Source organism: Apodemus sylvaticus, chromosome 20, assembly GCF_947179515.1.
Source record: "Apodemus sylvaticus chromosome 20, mApoSyl1.1, whole genome shotgun sequence".
In the NCBI taxonomy this organism is placed as follows: domain Eukaryota; kingdom Metazoa; phylum Chordata; class Mammalia; order Rodentia; family Muridae; genus Apodemus; species Apodemus sylvaticus.
This window is the reverse complement of record NC_067491.1, coordinates 27,345,400-27,369,927: the sequence shown is the minus strand read 5'-3', so window position 1 is coordinate 27,369,927 and position 24,528 is coordinate 27,345,400. Positions and strand designations below refer to the sequence as shown.

Genomic DNA, 24,528 nt, shown 5'->3' with positions numbered 1-24,528 from the left:
CAACTCATTGATCTGCAAGAACTAAACAAGCAAAGGCACTTGAAAGCACTTAACCTTGCTCCCAGGCTGACATAATACCTTCACATACCTTCACAAAGCCTAAAGGAATTCAAATCTACAAGTAACTACTAAAGACTCAAACACTTCTGTATCTGTGTTTCTGCCGTTCCCCCACCCTTCCCTTGCCTAGACTGATGAGCTGCCGATTCTGTGTTCCTTGATTTAAATGAAAACAAAATACCCTTAAAAATATAAATGCTTCACAGAAACTTAGCATTCTTCTCTGAGATAGTAAGGACACTACATTCATGGAGTGTAGCAGTTTATGCGCCAAGACTCTGAAACTCCGTGAGTGAATTTAATGTGTTAATGATTTTTATTATGGATTCACCAAAATGACATAGTCTTAGTGGGTTAGTCTCAAAATGTGTCAATTAAGTACCTTCTGCTGAAAAGATCTCAAGAGGTCTACCAAAGGGCACATGGATGTTTGTGATTTTGTAATTTATCTTTGGCAGAAAAAATAATACTTTTCTTTTAAATTTTAATAACTTAGTCCTTTTGTATGTAGCTAAAGAATTGACTGTGAATGGATACAAGGTGAGCATCAGGTCAAAGTTGCAAGGAACATTTTTATTACTGCAATCTTTCATCCTCCTTGGATTATAGAACAATTTATCTGCATAGATAATTTTCTGAGTGTAATCTATCTCTGGCTTAAAAAAATCTTTCCTTAATTATTAAAGATATTTTCCATGTAAACTAATCAGACCTTTCTAACTGGTCATGCAGTGGGTTTAAGAATATACACACAGTGCAAGTGCTTGTGGCCAAATCAAGAATGTTAGGCAGGGTACTACATCTTAACGTATGATGATTCTTATTCCTCAAATAAGATTAACAACACAGCTCCTGGGATAGTTTTTTTTTTTAATTCTAGTAGAATCTTGAAAAAAATATCCACTTTATCTTGATAACCAAATAGTAGATAGTTACTATTAACTAGTATTATCATAAAACTTAAAGTAATAAACAATGGCCCAGGAGAACCATACACAAGCCCTTTCATTAATTTCACCTTACATTGATTTCACCTGCATTTGTATGCTCTATTATTAGTTATTAGTTATTTTCACCTAGTTTTCCACATACCCTATCATCCACATCTTTTTCCCCTCCCATAATTGCAATTATATTCAGGATATTAATAGTTTATGAAACAGCTGTAGTTTTCAAAAGTCTAAAACTACAATTATCTTTGGCATAATCCCATCAGAAAGAAGAAATTAAAGCTTCAAGTTACCATATTTGGACGGTTGTAAATGAGAACTCTGTCTGGTCTGTGCTGTCCTATTCTTAGTGCTTCTTCTAGGAGTGGGATGTACTCTACCTTCCTTCCAGGTTCGATGCCGAATGATGCTGTGACAATCACCTTAGGCTAAAATGGAAAGGAAAAGAAAAAAGAAAAGCTTTAATAATCCCTGTGAAGGTGATCACACAGTAGTTTAGTGTAGACTGTCAGTTTAATGTCTTGAAAGAAGTGTTTGGTTTCTATTTGCTATTAAATAAATAGCCTAAAAAAAAAACAAGTCCTTTACATAAGTCCCTTTTTAAAGCCTGATCATTTATACGTATATATCACCTGTTCTAAATTATTCATTCAATGATACTTAGGGCTCATAAATATGAACTATATAAAATGCCTTCCAGAATATTTTTTAAGTCAAGTAAATCTCCTGTCATCCAGTAAAATGATCCGTTAAATGCATACACACACAGTATATGCATGAATACACACCAAAATCTACCCAGATACAGACATACATACAGACATACATACACACACACACACACACACACACACACACACCCCACATACAGGGGGCAGGGAGGGGCAGGGAGAGGCAGAGAAAGAGAAAGGGGAGGGGAGAAGAGGAGAGAGGGAAAGGAGAGGAGAGGGGAGGGGAGGAGAGGAGAGGAGAGGGGAGGGAGAGAGAGAGAGAGAGAGAGAGAGAGAGAGAGAGAGAGAGAGAGAGAGAGAGAGAGAAGAGAGAGAGATGAGATCCAGATCTTTCTGTAGGAGTGTTAGCTCAGAAATACTACAAAGTAGGCAATCCAAAACTTAATAGAGTTTTACTGATTCTTTCCTTATTCTTAACATAAAATTGTGCTAGCATATACTATATAGCTTTATATTATTATTATTATTGTTGTTGTTGTTGTTGTTGTTTTGTAGCTCTAGACACCCTGGGAACTCACTTCCTAGAGCAGGATGCCCTTAAACTCACAGAGATCTGTCTGCCTTTGCCTTCAGAGTGCTGGGATTAAAGGAGTGTGCCACTAGCCCTGCCATAGATTATTTTTCTACCAAATAACTTGTCTATATCTCACAATTTCAGGGCTTCCTCCTGTCATTAAGAAACACTCATTTGCAGATTTTAACAGTAACAGAAAGGTGTCCCTGGAGTGTCTGTGTTAATCTTCTTCCATTGGAAAATTCAGGATATTCCCCAGATACGGAACTAGAGTCCACACATTCCTTTTTCCTAATACAGTAAGCACTTCAATTAAACATTTGGATATCAAATATCTTTGTGTCTCTTATGCCTAATAGAGTGCTTGTGACATCACATCACAGCAACCTTGAATGTAAACCAAATTTTCCAAGAGTTTATAGAAACAAGTACATCCTTATTTTTGTTAGTATATTGTTACAAGACAAGGTGCCACACAATGAATAGTCAGGAAACAGATCGTCACTCCAAGGTAGTGCATCTATCTGTCCCTGAAGTCTGACTTCTGGTTACAATATAGGGCATTTAGGGAAGGTTTAGATTATGCCACACATATACTCACGCAGCCAATGTTGCCTTTTGAATGTCACTTAATATTTGTGGAGCTGAAGCTCACTGTAGTTACATAACTTGCCTCAGGTTAGAGGTGGTAGAGGCAGAGAGGAGATGGTTCTCTGACTTCAGAATCTTTCTATCCAACTATAGTAAGCTGACTTTTTTTTTTTTTAAAAAAAAGAATGGATATAGAAAATAGAAACAATTCTTGTTTCATGTTATTAAATTGAAACGATACACATTTTAATTTAGTTCACATTATCTTTAGTGTGTGTGAGCATAGCACTTGATGGCATTTCCTAAGATTACAATCTGGGACAAATGAAAATAGGCTATGCAATAAATAAACAACACACTTAAACTTAAGACATGCGAACAATTAAAGTAAGTCAAAAATGGACTCTTTCTCTGGGTAATAAGCCCTTTGGCATTACTTTTATCAGTATTTATTAGGTTTTACAGTGTTTGGACTGACTTCCCAGAATACTCTTTCTCATTGTTTATCTGTCAAAATAACTTTTTTATTGGTTATTTTATTTATTTACATTTTAAATATTGTCCTTGGTTTCCTCTTCGCAAACTCTCTTCCTATTCCATCTCCCTCCCCACTGCTTCTATGGTGTCAAAATAACTTTTATTCTACTTTTTAAAATCATTATTAACTCATAAATTTATTTAATTTGACATGATGCATGGTTTTGCATAAATCCATTAGTAAGGTTAAGTATGCATGCATGTGTATGGTTAATGAAACTCCTTCAATGATATAGCATAAATAGACTTGGTTTTTTGTATATTAATTTTCTTATATGTTATAAAAGTTTTCATAAAAGCAAGTAACACATTCAACACATTTGTCAAAACGGTGTTCAGGATTTCGGGTTCCAAAATTTGAAGTTTAGAGCCTCCTCAATATTTTTTCCTTCTATTTACAAGTAAGTGACTTATAATTCTCTTAAGGTATTTTTACTGTTGCTGTTGCTATTTGTTTGTTAATGAGCCTAACTCAATATGTTTTAAAAAAGAAGAACAAGTAAACAAACAACAAAAGGCAAATAACTCAACAACAATTTCACAAAATTATTTCCCAGTTCTAATAACTAACTGCTTTCCAAATGAAGCAGATACACAGACTTACACTGTTCCTGCTTCACAATGTCTATTATACTAACCTCTAGACCTCTCTGGACTGTATTTGAGGCTTCTGTAACTGTAAGGTAAGCCATCTTCTCCTTCCTTCCTTGATCTCCCTACCACCATTTACCTCACATATTCACAACAGCTTTGAAAATAGAATATGTACCAAAGATCCTTGTTCGAGCTCTCAGCTTCCCTCACTGCAAGGCTGTCTTCTAACATCACCTAAAATACAACACTTGCCTGCTCTAAAGGTTTCAGTTATTTCTGTAAGTTCGGTGGAGTCTGACTTAGGGTACTCTCTTCCTACTTTTTAGACCCGCTAAAATCAGGCTTTCTCACAAATCCCTTTTCTCCTTTCTTGCCCCTAGATGTTGGTTTGTGTTGTTTGAGTATCTCATAGTCTCACCCTGGTCAACCAGTATATCACAGTCAAGATTCTACTTATAGAGTTCCATTTTCCAGGAACCCCTCTTCAGCCGTCCAACAGAAAGACTATGTCTCTACCTCTATATTAAAAGTCTATGCTATTTTTTTGTGTCAAGCTTTACTGTGACACAGACATCTTCATCAATCTCTTGGAGTACTTGGGTGCTATACTAGCAGCTGAACGGCTGCATCAGAAACAAGGTAGAATATACAAATCCTAAAATATTTCACTGCATGACAGCTTTCAGAAAAATGTGTGGTAACAGCTGCTAAATTCATAAAATGAAGAACCAATTTTTTCAGTTATATAAGTCATAAATCATAAACTAAGTGACTTAAGGTTAAACATCTAGAATCTTCCATAATTGATTTAAGGAATTTGTTATTTTAGTACTCAATTTAGACATATGACACCAGTCTCCCGTGTCCCCTCTAAAGCCTGTAGCTATGTGTCAATCTCTATAATAATCATTTTTTGCCCACTTCTAAAAAAAGTATCAGGGACTTAGAGATGTCTAAGAAGGAACTAACTTATCACTTGTTTTTCTCGGGTGTCTTATACATTTCAGTACATAACAAGATATCATGGAAGGCACATGCTTCATTTCCTCTTTTATATTCCTCTAAGGACCTAACAGGATGTGTTTGATATCATACTAAGTCCAAAACTAGTGTATGATGAGTAGCTAAATGCAAAAGAGAAAGAAAGGAATAAAAAAGGAAGCGAAAAATAAAGGGAGGAAGAAAGGAAGAAAAATGAAAGAAAGGAAGAAAGAGAGAGGGGGGAAGGAGGGAGGGAGAGACAAAGTCTGAGTATTCCATTTAAAAGTAAGACTAAATAGTAAAATAATGCCTAAATAAGTCCTCCACAGTTAAGTGGCACGCTATAGGCAGCTGAATGACTTGATCCTGAAGAAAGCACTTACCTTCGCATGATCAATGCGTGTACTTAGTTCTTTGGATGCAAAGCCTCCAAATATGAGACTGTGGATTGCTCCTATCCTTGCACACGCCAGCATGGCATATATTGCTTGTGGGATCATGGGCATGTAGATGACCACAGTATCACCTTTCTTGACACCCTGCTTGACCAGGACACCAGCCAGCTTAGAGACCTGTTGTGAAAATCATTAGAACTAGGTTACTTCACTAAATTTGAAGCTGAGGGAGTAAATCTAGAAGATGGCCATCTCCACTGTGGCAAGCTGAAGAGGTTTGGAGAATGTACTTGATAATGAAGAGAATGCTTTAGTCATGGTAACAACAGTGTCTCTTCACTTTAAATCATTCCGTATGAGGGTTTACCATCACAGGGTCAGAAAAACTCCATTTTCTTCCTCCTCACACAGCATATTTACTAAGCAACCTATCAGGCCTTGATATTTATATTGAAAGAGGAAAGCAGATTTGTTTGGTGGGTTAACTGTGAAAATAAAGGCATTAGGAAAGAAGTCATGGCTAAATATGTAAACTCGGTTAAAGCAGATTTGACGACATTGATTTTCCCATTTATAGGCTAGGCAATTGAGGCTCAGAAGTAACATACAGCTAACCAGACGTCATATAGTTAGTAAATGACATTAAATTATCAGGGCCACTGACCTCTTCTTGGCATTTTTAATAACTTGGGCCAATTTTTCTTCATACATTTATGCTATATATATAAAATATATACAGAGTTTACATAAAATAATTACAGAATAATTTCCTTTTGGATCAAGGACACAAACCTCTTTACACTTCTATTATGTGTTTTGGGATCAATTATTAAAATGTCTTTCCTCTTAAAATGTGTTTGGTTTTTTTTCTTTTGCAATTTCTAGTAAAAATATATCAAAACAGCTCATAAACACATGTGTAATTTACTGTGAGAAAACTTTCTACACCCAATTACAACAGGCTATATGTCCAGACTTCAGTATAAGTCTAATATTCTGTCCCTTAAAAACTGTTCTTCCACTTAAAAATGTTTCTACCAAAATAGGAATAATATCTGATCTCCCTTCTTCTCCCCCCCCCCACTCTCCATTACATGATAGAACAGATCTGTAAATAAAAGGAGATACTACCCTCTGAGTATTTAATTTTAGTGGAATGAAAACTTGTAATTAAATATAATTGCACATGCTTTGTTCAAAGATCATCAGTCTCCTGAGAGAAGCAGGAGTAGCTGTCAATGAAACAATGAGTAGAGACACCCCTAAGGAAGCCACATTTTAGCAAAGACATGTAGAAGGCCGAGAATAATAAGTAGATATCTATAATTATGCTATTTAAGACCGAGAGCCAGAGGAGGTCACGGTTGAGGTGTCTGAAGGGCCCAGTGGGCAACCACAAGAATTATGGCTTTAAAAAACAAAGGATCCTTTAAAAAAATGAGCAGAGGAGGCCTGAGAGAAGGAACTGGGACACACAGCTGTTAGCATTTCTCATCACTTCTCTCTACCTCTTCTTTCTGATGAGTTCAAACAACTCTGAATTCTCACCATGTTTCTCTAATGTTAGGAACTATGAAAAAGAGAAAGGGGACAACTAACCCGGACCCTTGGGACTCTCTGAGTCAGAACCACCAGCCAAAGATTATACATGGGCTGATCCTAGCCTTCCCTGCTCATAGGTAGCAGAGTAGAGTTCTAAACAAGATTGCTTGATTACAAGTTTAACATTAACATTTCAAATAATGTCTGCTATCAAATAAAAGCTGATCTACAAATGATGATTTAGTGAACCATAGTCTCACACACAAACAACTGGAAAATGCCCACAATGTTTCTGTCGACTGAAAGAGTTAAAATCAAGAGACTGAAGAACTTACTTTTAAAAACCTATATCTCATAGAGATAAACAACTGGCCTAATGTGACATCACAATGAGTTTCAGTTGGAATTATATCAGATAATAACAGGTAAGCAATGTATAAAATTTGTTAGGTTTCATATTTGCTCTAGTTTGACTGTGAACTGGTGAGCCCTTTAAAGTAATTGGTTCCTCCATGTAGATGTGAAGTGGCTGAAGTTTATTAATCTTATTTTTATTTATATTGTAAATTGTCATATAATGTGTTTTGATTCTATTCTTTTTCCTCCTATCTCTTACCACTCCTTGTCCTTGCTCCTGAACCATGCAACTTCATTTCTTTCTCTTTCTTAAAACTTTGTGTGCTTAAGAAAACAAGCACACAAAAAGCATGGAGTATTATTTTGTGTTGGCCAACTATGCTAGAGAATGATGCCTATCCTGGAATGTCATTGATATACCCAGTCTCACTCAGCTGAAAACAAACCCAATTTTCCCTCTCTATGGGGAACTATGAATTAAAACTATCAGTTAATAACTTCTTGTTTAGGGATGACACTTCCTCTTCTCCACGTTGGGATATGCCTTACTAGAACCGGTTTCCTGCATGCATACACAGTATCTGTGTTTGTGTGCATTGGTCCTATTGCCTATGTTAAATGTTATCATGTCGCATCATCTCTGGTGCTTACAATGAGTCTGCCCCCTATTCTACTAAGAAAAAATGCTAAGAAACACCTCAAGACACTTTCAGCCTCCTTAGTCATCAGGGACATGAAAATTAAAACTACTTTGATATTACATCTTATCCCAGTCAGAATAGCCAAGACAAATAAAAGAAATGACAAAGTGACAGCTCTTGTTCATTGCTGGTGAGAGTACACAACAGTATGAAAATCAGGGGGAAGGATCTTCAAAAGTCTGAAAACTGCTCTACTACAAAGTCCAGCTACACTACTCTTAGACATATCCTAAGCCTTTAAGGTATGGGTACAGTAAGGGCATTTCATTTAGCAGTGAGTACTCCAATGCCTTCCATCCATTTGAGGGTTTCTGTGTAAATAATCCTGTACTGAAAGAAGAAACTTCTCTGATGTGCATGGAGTGCGGCATTGATCTATAAGTGTAATACATATGCATATACATATACATATGCATATGCATATACATATACATAATCATATACATGTACATGTACAATACACATACACACACATACACATACAATACACATAGATATACATTACATTACATATACATATACATTATACATACACATACACATACACATGCACATGCACATGCACATACACATACATGGCTTTACCCTAAGCCCATGAATGGCATAATGCTTGTGCCACAACTGTACTTGTGTGATTATCTTATAGACAGGTCAGTATTATCATTTCTATAGTATTTCTTCCAGTAGCATATATATTACCTTTGAACACTAAATGTTACTCAGTAGGGGTGGAGCCTATTGTTGAACACCAACTCAATTTCTCTTTGTTTGAGGAAACATCAGTAGGGTCTTACTATTAGGTTGGGGATGGTAATCAATAACATTAGCAATAGCCTGCAATTTGGAGGGCAGTGATTTATATGGATAGAGACATGTAAAATTTAGACTTACATCTATTACTCTGCACAAAATTTAACACCAAATGGACCAGAAACTTCAAAGTAAGACCAGATGCCTGAATAATTCAGGAAGGAAACTATTGAATAGGACTGAACTCATAGACATATAAAAGGACTTTTGAACATGAACTAAATAATGTAATATTATACATTATATATGTGATATATAATATAGATAATATGTTATATTATATATGTATGTATTATTATATAACCAACAATTAATAAATGGATCCTCATAAAGATAAAAATGTAAAGTTTATGAGCAGCAAAGGACAACATCATTCAAGAAGAGTCAGCCTCCAGAATGCAGAAAAATTTTTACCAATTATGTATCTGACAGAGGGTTAATATCTAGAAAACATAAAAAACTCCAAACCTGAATCTCAAGAAACCAATAACCCAACTAAAAAAATAGAATATAAAATTAAAACAAGCGAGTTCTCAAAATAAGAAGGACTAATGCTAAGAAATACCTAAAGACACTTTCAGCCTCCTTTGTTATCAGGGACATGAAAATTAAAACTACTTTGATATTACATCTTATCCCAGTCAGAATAGCCAAGACAAATAAAAGAAATGACAAAGTGACAGCTCTTGTTCATTGCTGGTGAGAGTATGCAACAGTATGAAAATCAGGGGGAAGGATCAAAAGTCTGAAAACTGCTCTACTACAAAGTCCAGCTACACTACTCTTAGACATATACTGAAAGAAATATGACTACAGAGATGCTTGATCACCCAAGCCCATTACTGCTCTATTCGTAATAGCCAGAAAATGGAAATAGGCTAAATGCCCATCATCTGATCAACAGATAATGCAAATTTGGTACATTTACACGATGAAACCTTATTCAGTTGTTAAGAAAAATGAAATTCTCCAGTAAATGGAGCTAGGTAAAAATAATCATCCTAAGTGAGGTAACCCAGATTCCAAAAGATAGATGTCATTTGTTTCCTCCTGTATGTGGATATTTCTCTTTTAAGATTTAGATAAGTGCTTCATCTAGAATATCTACAGAAGTTAGGTAGACCATAAGGGGCCAGTGCGGAGAGGGTATTAGAATATAGTGTTATTATAAAGGGATGAAAATGAAAATCAGAATTGGATTAAAGATGTAGGGAATGAAAGTACAGGATAAAGTAAGGGAAGGCTAATACTAAAGGCTCTCTCTCCTAACATATAAAAACTTTATTTTCCTTCCACCTTATTTTTGTTTTTTTCAAGAGTCTTCAGTGCTGCTCAGGACCACACACAGGTAGTTCCAAACCACTGAGTGGTCTGTGCAGTGGAAGCGGCTGTTCAGTCCTTAGTGGCTGGCAGGCCACTCCTGTGTTCTGTGCAAACATGAAGGTATGGCGGGCACATGCACACACTCAGACCAGTTTGCTACCTTTGGCTGAGCATCAGTGAACACAGGAACTAATGCAGTCCTTTCACCCTGACATTCCTCCTTAGGCATAATCTTCTCAGCCACAACTTGCTTTCCTTCTCAGTCTCCTTCAGATATCTGTAGTAGTAGAGATGAGGCATAACATCCCATGCGTACTCAAGGGAGATCATGGCATACACGCGGAGCACTACATGGGCCAACAACCACCACCTTAGATCCACTGAATGAATCCCTTGTTACTTGGAATGGTAAGGGCCATACATGTCACAAAGCAAAGCCTGTTACACTGAGAATGGTGGGCAGGTTAACATAAGAGGCCTGTGTAACAGAGTCAAGTCGTGTTCGGGCCTAGGATCAGTTGCCACTATAATTCTTGGCTTTCTGAAGCCTGTTTGAATTTGGTTAGTGAAGCTCCCAGGCATGAGTGGCTCCAGGGGCAGCAGTAAAGCTCAGCACAGCTCTCTGACTAGTGTTTGTGGAGATCAGCAGGATTCCCAACAGCAAGAGTGGCTTGACCTTGATCAATACCTTCTCCAATGTACTCTTCAATTTTGTGACCTAGATAACATCATTTCTATTTTGTAGATGTAGTACTCCATCTAGAAGTCAAACTTTGTGCTGTGTAAGTGGGTTTCTGTGGCAAGGAACTTGGGGATATCTTCTTCCTTCATCTGTAGGACATTAAGGGCTCCAGACATTGCGTGAGCTTCCCTTTAAATCATAATGGTAACACAGAACAATGATATTTTGTCCTGTCCCTGGTCAGTGGCAAAAGGCTAAAGGCAGGAAAATGATGGAAAAATACTAAAGGAGAAGCTTAATAAAATTCATAGGAAGAAAATTTTACAAATTTAAATAGCATTGCCATATAGTTGGAGAGACAGGCCAAACTGAAATTATATGATATCAAATAAGATGCCTAGTACAAGGAATGGGTTACTATTTTTTTTCTTTCAGTTGTAACAGGTCTTTTAAGTGTTGAGATCTCAGATAAGAAAATGAGGTCATTATAAGCATCACTGTTGGCAGGGATAAAGGTGGTTCCTGTGGGATAAAAGTTGGCCCTTCTGAGAGCAGAATGAATCTCTGTCCACTATGATCTTTTCTCTCTCATAGTGTTCTGTATAATCCACCCTGACTCAAATATTTTGTCACAGACAAAGTGGACTAAGACAATATGCAAATTCAGATAACCTGGTGATTTCTCTGAAAATTAGGAAGCCTTCATAATACCAGGCTTGTGCTCTAAAGGATACCAATCAACTGAGGGCCACTTATATTCCTGAGTGCATCTAATATAAATATCATATATGATATCATTTAAATTTAAAAGACTTTCTGCAAAACCTGAGTATATATGCTTCTACTGGGATCTTACACCATAGTTTCATAACTATAAAGAAGGTATGATAGTCACCAATAACTGATTTTTCTGTTATCTACCTACTTCACCTATGTATTATATGTGCTTAGCCTCTGCAAATAACTATACTAACAATCCCTGCTTTGATTGACACGCCATCAAATTAAGATGTAACAGTTCTGTGCAACCACTAGATGGAGTATGTTTGACCTTCCTATTGCCTTTCATTTGGGACTATGCTAACACTAGAATTGGTACAAATGTTTACATGAGAAACATGGATACCTTCCTTTAAATAATTTTCAATATCAAGTGTCTCTTATCTTTTCACCGTAATTTGAAATTTTAAATAGGTTGCTAACAGGAAAAAATATTTGGGAAGAAATATTTATAGTGAGGCTTCTAACAAATAGCTTGTGAAAATGTATTAGTTCATAACAATAAAAGTAAATATATATTGATTTAATACACATTGCTTTATGATATATAATTTACCATTTCTTAATAAAATTAACTCTAGAGTCAATTTTTAAAGAAGGTCCAGAACAAAGCACTTAGTAATCTTGTCTCAAATGCAAATAAAATTATTTTTAAAATATGTGTAAGTAATAGCAACAGAGTGTAAACAATCAGGAAACCGCAGCCATCTAAGAGTTTATAATGGTTCACATAATGTAGTGCTATTGAAAATTTAACACCAAAGATATAGCAGTGCTATTCCACACTTAGAGCTCTAGAGTGTTTATAAACTTTAAATTTAAAAAAATTAAAGAAATTTATCAAAAAGAGAATCAATGTATTAATTTATCCATTGTTGAGTTGCTTAGTTTTTTCCAACTTGACACAAAATAGGATCACTGGGGAAGAGAAAATCTTACTTGAGGGATGCATTCATTAGATGGGCCTGTGGTCTCATTTGTTAGGCATTTTCTTTATTGATGATTGATGTGGAAGGTACCAGACAACTGTGGATGGTTTAACCATTGGACAGGTTGTCCTTGGTATTAAATAAGCAAGTTGAGTAAGTCATGGGGAGCAAGCCATTGAGCAGCATTCCTCCATAGTCTAATTCAGTTTGTGGCTTTGGGTTCCTGCCTTGAATTCCTGCCTTGATTTCCTGCAATAATGGTTGGCAGCCTAAGAAGCCAAATAGATTCTTTCCTCTCCAAGTTTGTTTGGATAAGCATGTTTTATTCCAGCTGCAGACAAGCAATCTTATACAAAAATCTATGACAAAAGTAAAAGTTAACAAGTAATACCTGAAGAAACATGTATTACTACCTTGGGAGACAGAAGACCTTCTGGGTATAATATGCAATTACTGAAAATACCTTTGTTTTGTTTTAGATCACATATTGATCATTGATCATGCATCCCTGCACCCCAGGGAATGCATCTCCAAGTGTTCATTTTTCATGATTGATTTTTGTTTGGCCATGTATCAGATGAGTATCCAGGTAAATATCTATGAACACTCACTATTTGAACACAATTTAATATTTGAAATGAAGACAAAACTGTCTAATATTCTAGGCATGTGCAGTTGTTTTAATAAGTGAAGCTTCCAGAAAAGCCATTTTTGAAGACAGTGAGTCTTTACTATATTCAACTTTAAAATGAGTTTCAAGCAAACATGATACTATACATTATTACAACAGTTTCAAGAAAGGTCTCTCATCCTACAACAGCAGGAATAGACATGCTATTAAAGAAATACAAAAATTTCCTAACAGTGTCATACCATATATATTCAACAGTGACATTTGCTGTTATTTTTCTAAAGCAGAAAATAATGAATATATAAGAATGACACTGTTTCATTTAGGAAAATATCTTGTTTAATATTACACTTAAAACAATGATGTGACTCTTTGAAACATTTACTGTAATGTTTCTTCTTGTAAAATGATTTTTCTCGAGTAAAGGAGTAAATATCATCACTGATAATAATTTTTCTCATTTGTGCTTTCTTCATATGTGAGTTCCTATCAATATTTAGCCATTTTATTACTATACATTTGCACGCAGTGTAATTAAGAATTTTTCAATTCATTTGATTTAAGCTTGAAATAACTTCAATTTCAATAATCTGTGTGCTTTCAATACATTTCAACTGATGTGAACTCCATACTATATTTCACAGAAAATTAGTTCAATCTCATATTTCTGTATATTTATGTGCTCACAACCTGGGAATGTGATATATTTTTCTCTCTCTTTAATAGGCAGATACCTACACATACAGCATTAGAATTCATCACACCTTGAAAATAATATCTTATTAATTTTAAAACAGTAGTGTTATATAACAGGCCATTATTGATAGAGAAAATAATTTGACACCAAAGAGAAATTTAAGGCTTAGGAATCGAAGGTAATTTATGCCTATCATATTCACAGCATGAATACAGTGAGTGGATCAAAACAGAAAGGAAATATGCAGACAAAGAGTGGGTCCTCAGTTTCCTCCGACATCTCTGAACTCTAGGTGTTAATAATTTGAGAACTATAACTTCCTCCTACTTTGACTCAGATGACAACGTGTGACAAGTCACTAGCCCTCATTGTCTGTGTCATTTAGCTGAGAACATCAAAGCAATTCCAAATGGGTATAGCAACCCTTCACCATGAAGACATGAGGTGATTAGAAAAGTCAGGAAAGAATACCAAATATGCAAACTTGCTAAGGCCCACTGAGTTTAGACTTGTCCTAAGAATGATGTTGTATTATTAGTCAGCTTTGACTTCTAAAACTAAATAACTGAGGAATTAAATGTGTAAGCAAAAATATTTATTTCAGCTCAGAGTTCAAGAATATGCAGATCCGAGGCTTTGAGTCTGTCTCTAGGCAGGATAGCAGAGTATACTAGGATAATGAGGTAGAAAGAGCTACCAAGAGACAGGAAGATACTGGAGTTTAATAATCCATTAAAGGGCATATTTCCAATGATTACCTATTACATCTCACAACCTAAAGACCCACAGCACCTCCCATATGCCATTCTGCTCTCCCGACTTTTGACACAGGACTTATGAAATACTTTATGCTCAAACCACAAAAGATAAAATAATTGAAAGAATTTTACAGATTCTTAAAATACGATAGTTATTTCATGAATTATTGCTGTGAGACTTGTGGTTAAAAATAAACTAATAAGAAATGTTCATTATAGAGAATAGACAAGGGTAGTGATGGACTCGGGGAAGCAGAAGGAAAGAAAGTTTAAGAATAGGACTTGGTTTTCAACTTTAATAACTGTCTGCCAAATGATATCAATCACAAACCATAGATTCAAAAGGAGAAGGGTGGACTCAGCATGTTTAAGACTTAGTGGGGATGGAGTACGAATATCTACTTGCATCCCATAAATATTTAAGTGTTTGGAGAAAGATATGGGGTGGTGTGAAAGAGCTGAACACAATAAAATTGTCAATAGAAGTCATGAGGTCAGGAGTTATCACGCAGGCGAATGTACAAAGTCAAGTGGAGAAAGCCTAAGGGAGTAGTAAGGAGGGGCCAGAGGGAAACACACAGAGAACAAGGACACAACACAGGGCCAAGGAAGGATGCAAATGGAGTCAGGCAGAAGTGTGAGCTGGCTTTCCACCAATGTAAAATATAAAGAAATGGTGTAAAATATCGACTGTGTATTTGTATTAAAATAATAGAATGCTTATTCCTTTATCTGAAGCAGCTTCAGAAGAAAAATATTTTAGATAGTTCTAGGGAAGAATGTGATTTAAAAAAAAACAGAAAAAAGCACACTGGTTATCATTTCAAAGTTAATTAGTAAAGTTACTTTTAAAATTTGAATTAATTTTCATTGCTATAAATGCATACACGTTGTGCTTACTAACTAGATTTCAATACATGCAAACATTGTGCACCATATAGTCAGGTATATGCAGTTAACCATTTAACTGCACAAACACTTAGTTTGTTTATGGTGAGAACATTCATAATCTCACATTGGGAACTGCTGTCTATGATGTGTGCCTGTGACAAATGCAATAAGCACGGTTTTAAAAGGAAGACCCAGTACTGGTTCATGTTACATAGGTTCAAGAGAACAACAGATGGGAAAGATCTCAAAGACTGATTTTCAGGTCACAAAGAAAGGACAATTGTGAACAGAGAAAAACGTAAGCAGAACACGTGGGCACAAGGAGTCTGTAGGCAGAAAGTCTATAAGTTTAATAACAGAAAGTGTCAATCATGGCTCCTGGATTTGAATTAATTTTCCATATTACCCCGGAGGTAGAAGGTCGAATGTTTAAAATGGTTTTGAAATGAAGTGAAATTTATTAGAGAGGGTTTAAAAAATATTTAAAGACAGCGTGAAGGTTCTGGCGGTTTTGGAGCCCGAATGGAGGAGGACTGACTTTGGTAGACTAGTGATTTTTTTTTTCTTCCAAGTATTGAACATTTTGAATAAAGATGGAAAAACCAGAAGTAACTCGAGTTTTCTTTTTTTTAAATTTTTTTATTCGATATAATTTATTTACATTTCAAATGATTTCCCCTTTTCTAGCCCCCCACTCCCTGAAAGTCCCGTAAGCCCCCTTCTCTTCCCCTGTCCTCCCACCCACCCCTTCCCACTTCCCCGTTCTGGTTTTGCCGAATACTGCTTCACTGAGTCTTTCCAGAACCAGGGGCCACTCCTCCTTTATTCTTGTACCTCATTTGATGTGTGGATTATGTTTTGGGTATTCCAGTTTTCTAGGTTAATATCCACTTATTAGTGAGTGCATACCATGGTTCACCTTTTGAGTCTGGGTTACCTCACTTAATGCAGACTTTTCACCTGAGACTATGAAGGCTAGAAGGTCCTGGGCAGATCTCATGCAGACTCTAAGAGAACAAAAATGCCAACCAAAACTACTATATCGAGTTTTCAATTATGTCATGCAGTTAAAATGAACAAAGATGTGTGTGGAGATAATCTTTAAACTGAGGCACAACAAAATTCTCTAATTTGGTTTTGATTTTGGGGAAAGGGGGATGGCAGATTGAAGTTAGAAAATGCATGAAGAAAATTTGAAATCAAATTCCATAACTTTTAATATAGTTATTTTAAAATTCTTTGGTGTTTTTAAGTACTGTAACCATATTATATTTCAAGCACTTTGCGTTTTAGATACAACATTCTTACAACAGTATATTTTAGTGGTTCTAATCATATGTATTCACTACCTAAGCCCCTTCTTCCTTTCCATTACCCTAGTGTCTTAGTTACTTTTTATTACTGTAATAGAACCACATAATCAAGGCAATTAATGTTTTTAAAGTCTTTAATATGGCCCATGACTGCAGTGATTAGAGTCCATGATGGCAGAATGAAAGGACAGCTGGGAACTCACATCTGGATCCACAGCATGAGTCAGACAGAAAGAAGCTAGGAATGGCAAGATGTAAGTCTCAGAACTTGCTTCCAGTGACACGCCTCCTCTAACTAGGCCATACTTCCTAATCCTTCCACACAGAACCAATCTAAAGACCAAGTGTTCAAATACATGAGTGTAGAGAGAATGTCTTGATAATGGATTGTGGAAATATCACCTGCCAATAACAAGCTGAACCAGGAAATAGGAGGTGGATGTTCCAGTAGGGAGAGGGGACTGTGGGATAGAGTCAGTCATGGGAGAAATTCTTGCTTAACTCAGAGGAGATGCATGCAACTGAAAAGAGGTAACCAGCCATGTGGAATAGAATAAATAGGTTAATTAAGTTATGAACTAGTCTGGGAACAAGGCCAAGCTTATGGCCTGGGCATTTATTCATATATAATTAAGTCTCAGAGTAGTTGTTTTGGGAACTGGGGCACAAGTCGAAAAGCTCTTAGTTACATATGAGTCTAGGGGACCATTCTTGATTCGGATCCCCTCATCTGCGGAGACTTTCATTATTGTTTCATATTGTTCTTTAACCATGGAGCTCCTCTCTTGCCAGTATCGTCCCATCTCTTCAATAGAGGCAAAAAGTGATTCTTAATTCCGTGATAGAACTGTAAGCACTGATCATTTCAATTCTTTACCCTCGTCATCCCTGTGCCAAAAAGTTTAATTATACAGCTCAAGGGCCTGCATTTGTGTTCATATCCCTCCTAGTTACTTTATTGATTATATTAATTTTCATTACTTAACACATAGAACTTCAGCTATGAGTTAAAGGTTTAGTGATATCTTAGTCACTTTTGCATTGTCAGGACAGAATATCATGACCAAGGCTAATTATAAAATAAAACATTGAATTGAGAGCTGTATTAGTCAAGGTTCTCTAGAGTCACAGAAAGTATGGAATGTCTCTATATATTACATGAAATTATTGGAATGACTTACAGTCTGCAGTCCATCTAACCCATCAATGGGTTGCTGTGAATGGGAAAGCCAAGGATCTAGTAGTTGCTCAGTTCCATAAGGCTAGGTGTTTCATCTGGCCTTCTGTATAAGCCAGAATCCTGAAGAAATAGGTTCCAACAGATGTGCTGGCAAGTAAGCACAAGCAGGCAGAGAAGAGAGGGACTTCCTTCTTCCAATGTCCTTGTGTAGCAAAAGGTGTGGACCACTTTTCATGAGCACTGTTCCACAGATGCAGATCAAAAGCCTGAATCCTCCAGCCCCAAGATCAGGCTCACAAGTGTGCGTTCCATTTCTGGATTGTAGTTCATTGCAGATTAGAAGTCCAAATGAAAACAATAACCAGGTATTATTAGGTATGAATGCTCTAACTATTCCTTCTTCAGATGCAAATGCAAAGACAATAAGCTTAGCTGGGTGGGATCTTGCCCCAAGGTTGCCACTCTCTCAGTCTGTGTGTCTCTTGGAACTCAGTATTCAGCTCCTTTGTACTTCCTTGTGCCCTTTTATTATGTAATCCACACACTTTGTAATTTTTTTTCCTTTCTAAACTTGCTGCACTTCATCCAAACATTCTTCACGAAATTAAACCACAGCACAGAATCTAAACTAAATTGTTTTGAGAACTCCTTCGTCAATGCAATTAATTTGACTCTCTTCACCTTAGCTTCAGGCAGACTCTTCAGACAAGGGCAAAAAGCAGCTACATTCTTCACCAAAATATCGCAAGAACAATCTCTCAGCCACATACTAATATTCTTCTCCTGTGAAAACTCTAGAGCCAGGCTTCCACAGATCAAATCACCCTCAGCAATGAATTCTTCCATATTTCTACTTCAACAGCCCATTAAGCCCCGCTTAAAACATTTGGCTCCTTTCCAAATCCAAAGTCTTCCAAATAAAAGCATGCTCAGGCCTGTCACAGTAATATCCCACTCTTGGTTCCAACTTTTTTTCTAGTTAAGGTTTCCATTGCTCTGAGCAGACATCATGAAATGCCCCACATCATCTAGTTTTTTTTTTCAACGTTTAAATACTATCTACCAAGACTACAATTGAGACAGAAAATTTAACTATACAGAAGTTAGTTCTCAAAACTCTACATGTATATATTCACTCTCAAACACTCTATCATATTGTGTTTAATGTACAATATTTTCCCAGATCAATGTTTAAAATGGTATAGGCTCTATTATATTAATGAACACTGTACAATTAATCTAAATTATATGTAATTCTTCTATATAACACTATATTCTCATAATGACCATAAGTCCTATTTTAGCCATATTAACCCTATATATTTATTATGCAATAATAAACATGAAAAGTTATTTAGTTTATTTGCATGTATTGTACACATGTATTTGCACATGTATTGGGTGTATGCATTAAATGTGTGTCACTACATATATAGTGTCTGCCTCCATCATTCTCCACTATATTTTAAAGACAAAGTATCTCACTGAACATGGAGCTTAGTAAATGTTTTGACTCTTTTGCTAGGATAGCTGTCCAGCAAGCACCAAGATTCTTGGTTTTGCCCTCTACACCCAGATTTTAGGGTTTCTTATTAGGGCTGTCACCCCAAGTTCTCATTTTAGTACAACCTCTCTTTACCTACTGAGGAATCTCCTCACCCCCTGCAAATAATATTTTGATGCACATTTTTTCTCTGCATACCCAACATCCATTGGTGTCTTAGGATTTTATTGCTGTGAAGACACACTATGACCACAGAAACTCTTATAAAAAAGCATTTAATTGGGCATGATTTATGGTTTTAAACATTTATTCCACTATCATCATGGTGGGAAACATGGCAACTTCTAGACAGACATGGTAATCCTGCAGAAAGTGCTGAGAATTCTACATTTTGAACCCAGGCAGCAGGAGACTATGTGTCACCCTGGATATATCTTAAGTGTGTAAGACATTAAAGCCCACTGCCCACAGTGCTATATTTCCTTCTACAAGACCATGTATACTCCAAGAAAACTACATCCCCTAATAATACCTCCCCTTTTGGCCAAGCATTCAAACACATTAGTCTAAGGGAGTCATTCCTATTCAAACCACCACAACTGGCTAATGAGAACATTAAATATACTGAACTGTGATACTCATGAAGCCAAATTTCTCTTCTCTTGCCCTAAAGAAATGTTCAATTCAGAGTTCCTCTAACTGTTATCCACAGAAATGTTTTTAAAGTTCAGTTTTCTGTAGGAAAACTTAAATTTTTGCATTTTCATTAACATAATTTTTAAATTAATGTAGAATCGTATTTGGGGTTCTCTAGGTAATTATTTAAATTAAATATGTGCTACATTTAATAATCTCTTGTAAATTCAGACAATAATGACATCATAAAATATAATAAGTTTTATTGAAGTTCAGTCACCAATATGTAATTCAAGTATTGAGGCATGGAAAAGAACATGTCTTCAAGATCAAAGCTACCTGCATCACTTCCATCTTTTAGTAGTAAGAAGACATATTTCACTATGTTAACTTAATATATTAATATAGTAAGTAGTTCAAAGATTTGTGGGTTTAATTTGATCTTATCAGATTGATTTATGGGTGAGTGTTTGTGTGTTTAGAAAGAGAAAAAACAGAGAGATTGAGAGTTTTAATTGCATGTTAAAATCAACCAGTTAATACCAAAAGATTATAAAATTTTTTAATAAAATATTTGTGTATATCATGATTTTTGAGGGAAAAAGACTGATAACTGTATTTACTCTTTTATTTTCTCTCATCTTTTAAAGATAGGTATAAAATAAGCAAAGACATGAACAGAATCCATGCCCGTTTACTTCAAATCTGTGTTCATTATTGAATTAATCATCTAATTACACAAACGCCATCAGCAGTGCATTGCTCTGGGCACATCAAGCACATTTTGCTGTCCTGGGCTATGATCCGATTGACCTTTATAGTTTTGTTGCTTGGCACATCCTGAAAGTCCATCAATGCTTGTAAAGTGTTCATGGAAAACTATCAGAATAAGGACTAAAGAATGAGATATGGATATGGGACCACCTCAGTAGTTAGATGCTTTCCAACAACATTTGAATCAATCAGCCAAAGACTCTGTGTAGCAATCGATGAAGATTAAAGCACATATATAAAGCAAACATTAACTGGTAAACAAAGAAAATATGATAAGAATATCTCATAAATATTTGCATATATGGAATTTGCCATATAAACCTCATACAATAAAATTGTATAGCTTTCTAATATCGTGTATGACATGAAAAAATGAACCATCAATTTCCCCTGATATGCAATCTTGAAATTACTTGACTATAAATTTCCATTGCCATATTCAAAATTATTTTACTTTATGATAGAGCTCTACACAATTCATAAATGTGAACATAAAACTGGCAAATGATTCAAATGAAATTAATTTAAATAATTTTGATGGCATCATCTTCATCTTCATAGAGTTATTTTATCTAATTGAAAAAGACTCATAAAAAATTCTCTTTCACACACTCCAAAGGCAACTTTATTCCCCAATTTTATTTCCACAGCTTTAGCCACTCAGTGTTGTTCAATATATGTTAATGAGATTTATCCTCTAGTTCTCATGACATTTATGTCAGGTAAAATAATTTTCTAATTTCCCATGTTAATTATTAAAGGTCAGAAACTGAGTTGCTGTGATGTTCAGCCGTACTATTGCTGAGTATATAGTAGATCCGGGTGCTAATCAAAGAGAAAGGGCATAATTATATCCAACTCTGATAATTCTACTCATAAAAGTATTTTTCTTTCATACTTAGCTGTGTTTTAACAATGGCATTGGCCTCTCTTCCTTTGTTACTCTCTAACAGCCACACATCTTCTGCCTCCACAAAAATTCGTCATGAGCATAAATCTAGAACCACAATGAGCAAGGGCAGTTTTAGCTTCAGAATATGTGCCAACACTCTCAAGTACGGCAAAGGCAAGTCATGGTAGGTTTGTACAAGCCCTAGTCAAGCCACATAGTTCTATGCACCTTTCATGACCTAAATGATTTCTGTATCAATTTGGGAGCTGCTATACCTGGGTTGATTCCTTCTTCATACTAAAGATTGTTAGTGCAACAGTGTCACAATATATTCAATTGTTCTGGTGTTTTTCTCCCCAGGAAAACAATGGAATACTGTCTGGTTGAAGAATTAAAGTGTATTCATTTTTTTCAATCTCTTTGCCAAACACAATTAATGATATACAGTCAATCTGCACTATATCTTTAAGGAATATTGCAGCAAAATGCATTTCTTTATTTCTAACTCATCATCAAATGATACTTTGTATTCAGCACCATTTCAGACTCGTTATTTATTGATGTTCATAGCGAATAATTATTGAAATGTAAGAGCTTTAGTTTATGCCATGAAATAATTCTCTACAGTTGACACTTGTATCACTTCATCCAACCCACCTGACTACTCTCTGTTCTTCTGATTTCCTTATAGGTAATGGTCAAAGGGACGATCTCTAGAAAGGACATATGAGTCAATATCTTCATCCACTTTTTCTAGAGTAGGGACAGATGGGATTTTATTACAACTACAATGATACAAATCACAGCCATGGAGGACAGATGAAGAGTACAATAAGATTTACTGAAATTGTATTGGGTCAAATTAAAATAAACTAAACCAGTGTACAAGAATATTTGTATGAGGAAAAATAAAAGATTTCTTCAGCCCCACTATTGGAGAGCACAGTGGAGGAGGGCGTGACAGCAAGGAAATCTCCTGGCTGTCTTAGTGGGAATGTAGGTCCAAGGAGAAATACAAAGAAAAACTGAGTATTAAAATTTTAGCAGCTTGGCCTTCAGACAAGAAGATTAAGATATTTCTTTTTTTAAAAGAATTGCATAAATTCTTACAAATACTTTAAATTATGAAAAGCATGCATATTGTATGTCTATGATGTCATATCAAAAAAATAGATACATAAAAAGTAAAAAAAGAACAAAATAACAAATAAGTCATCATTCCAATGATTATAAAAAAAATATTACATAGAAACAAGCAGTCCTTTATTGTGAAAGAATAAGAACAAATTTGAGAGCAAAGGGGGCACATGCAAGTAACTGATAGATCAGAGATTTTTGCAAATGAGATTTAGCTCAGAGATTTAGCTGTAGCTAGAAATTCTAGATGACATGTGCGTGTGGAAGAGCCAGCAGAAAGCCATGACACAAACTCCCCTCTCTCCCCTCTACCTATGTCCCTGGAAGCTGCTATTCTGGGCTCATTTAATCTAAGCTGTTCCTATGAATTTCTCTGCTGAACCACTGCCCTCTGCCTCCACCCCCTTTCACTTATGTGCTTCTACTGAGAAGACAAGGTGACTCCTTCAGCCATATGAGATCTTTTCTTATACCGGGAATAAAATCCTGGTCCATAAGTTTCTACACAATTTGATTTTCCACCATCAACTTCTACCACGCCCTAGATTTCCCAGTGGGCCAGGTCTACTTTTGTTTCTGCATGATAGAATTCTCACATAAATATGCAAATGTTATTTGTTACATTGCATTTATGGCTTGGCTCAGATTTATCTGAATATCTGTCTAAAGGAGCAGCCCAAGTTCCCCTCTGGCTTTAGATTCTTCCTTTGCTTCCATTATAGTGTATTATCTTCTATCTTCATAATATATTCCTCCTTCTGAAAAAGAGGGTTTACCCTGTATACAAAGCTAGTATCATTCACTGAAGCTAGTATTCATTGGCACTCATAAGGTATCTAAGGTATCAATTATATGGGTAGCTAATGTGTGTTCTGCATAAACAAATACATTGTATCTCATCATTTTAGTCCAGAATAATATATTAAAGAGAAGAGCCTTGTGACTTTGTTGAATTGATTTGCTGATAGCTCATAGGTTAACCACCTTGAAGACACATATTTTGTAAAGTCTACCAACTAGTGAATAGGATATGTTCACTTAGAAAACACAAGAATAAAGACTAGTTTTCCAGGTTTGAAAGACGACAACATAAGGAAAATGTCATAAATAGAGCTTTAAATAGGACAGGATATAGATCTTCAAAGTTAGGAAACACATCAAGACAAGGCCTGTGCTCACCCAATTAAAAATAAAAAACCTCATGTGGAAATTAAACTGTGGGAGGAAAGTGATATTTTTAGAAATAATTATTTCTCTTAGTCACGGACTAGTTTTGTCTTTACTTTTTAATGAACATTATTGAATTTCTATTCCTGATCTCTATTGGTGTTTGATATGATCCTTCTCTGTGAGAGGCCTGGTGTAGCTACTGTGTAGGGTAAAAGATGGATAGAATATTGCTCCTTTTCTCCATTCAAAAGATCACATTAGGACATTAACAAGGAGAGTAATACTGGAGAATTGACTAATCCTTTGGAGAAAATTAAGAGGAAGGTGATCTCAGTCTCACAGGGGTAAAATAGCATCTGGCGTTGTAGGAAGTGCAAAGAAGTTAGTTTTTATTTCAAACAATAATCTTGATTTCATGGATAATATCATCTTACAAAACAAAGCTGAGAAAATTGAAAGAGATGGTTG

The 24,528-nt window shown here is 35.7% G+C and overlaps 1 protein-coding gene across 1 annotated transcript in view; it reads right to left on the bottom strand.

Annotated features, from left to right (window-relative positions):
* Acss3 (acyl-CoA synthetase short chain family member 3) overlaps positions 1 to 24,528 on the bottom strand; it is a 209,998-nt gene that overhangs the window by 134,478 nt on the left and 50,992 nt on the right. Inside the window, exons 3-4 of the mRNA XM_052165757.1 lie at positions 5,342 to 5,530; positions 1,304 to 1,438 (exon numbers count right to left, since the gene is read on the bottom strand). Coding sequence (XP_052021717.1) covers positions 1,304 to 1,438; positions 5,342 to 5,530 — 324 coding nt within the window. The remainder of the gene's footprint in view (positions 1 to 1,303; positions 1,439 to 5,341; positions 5,531 to 24,528) is intronic.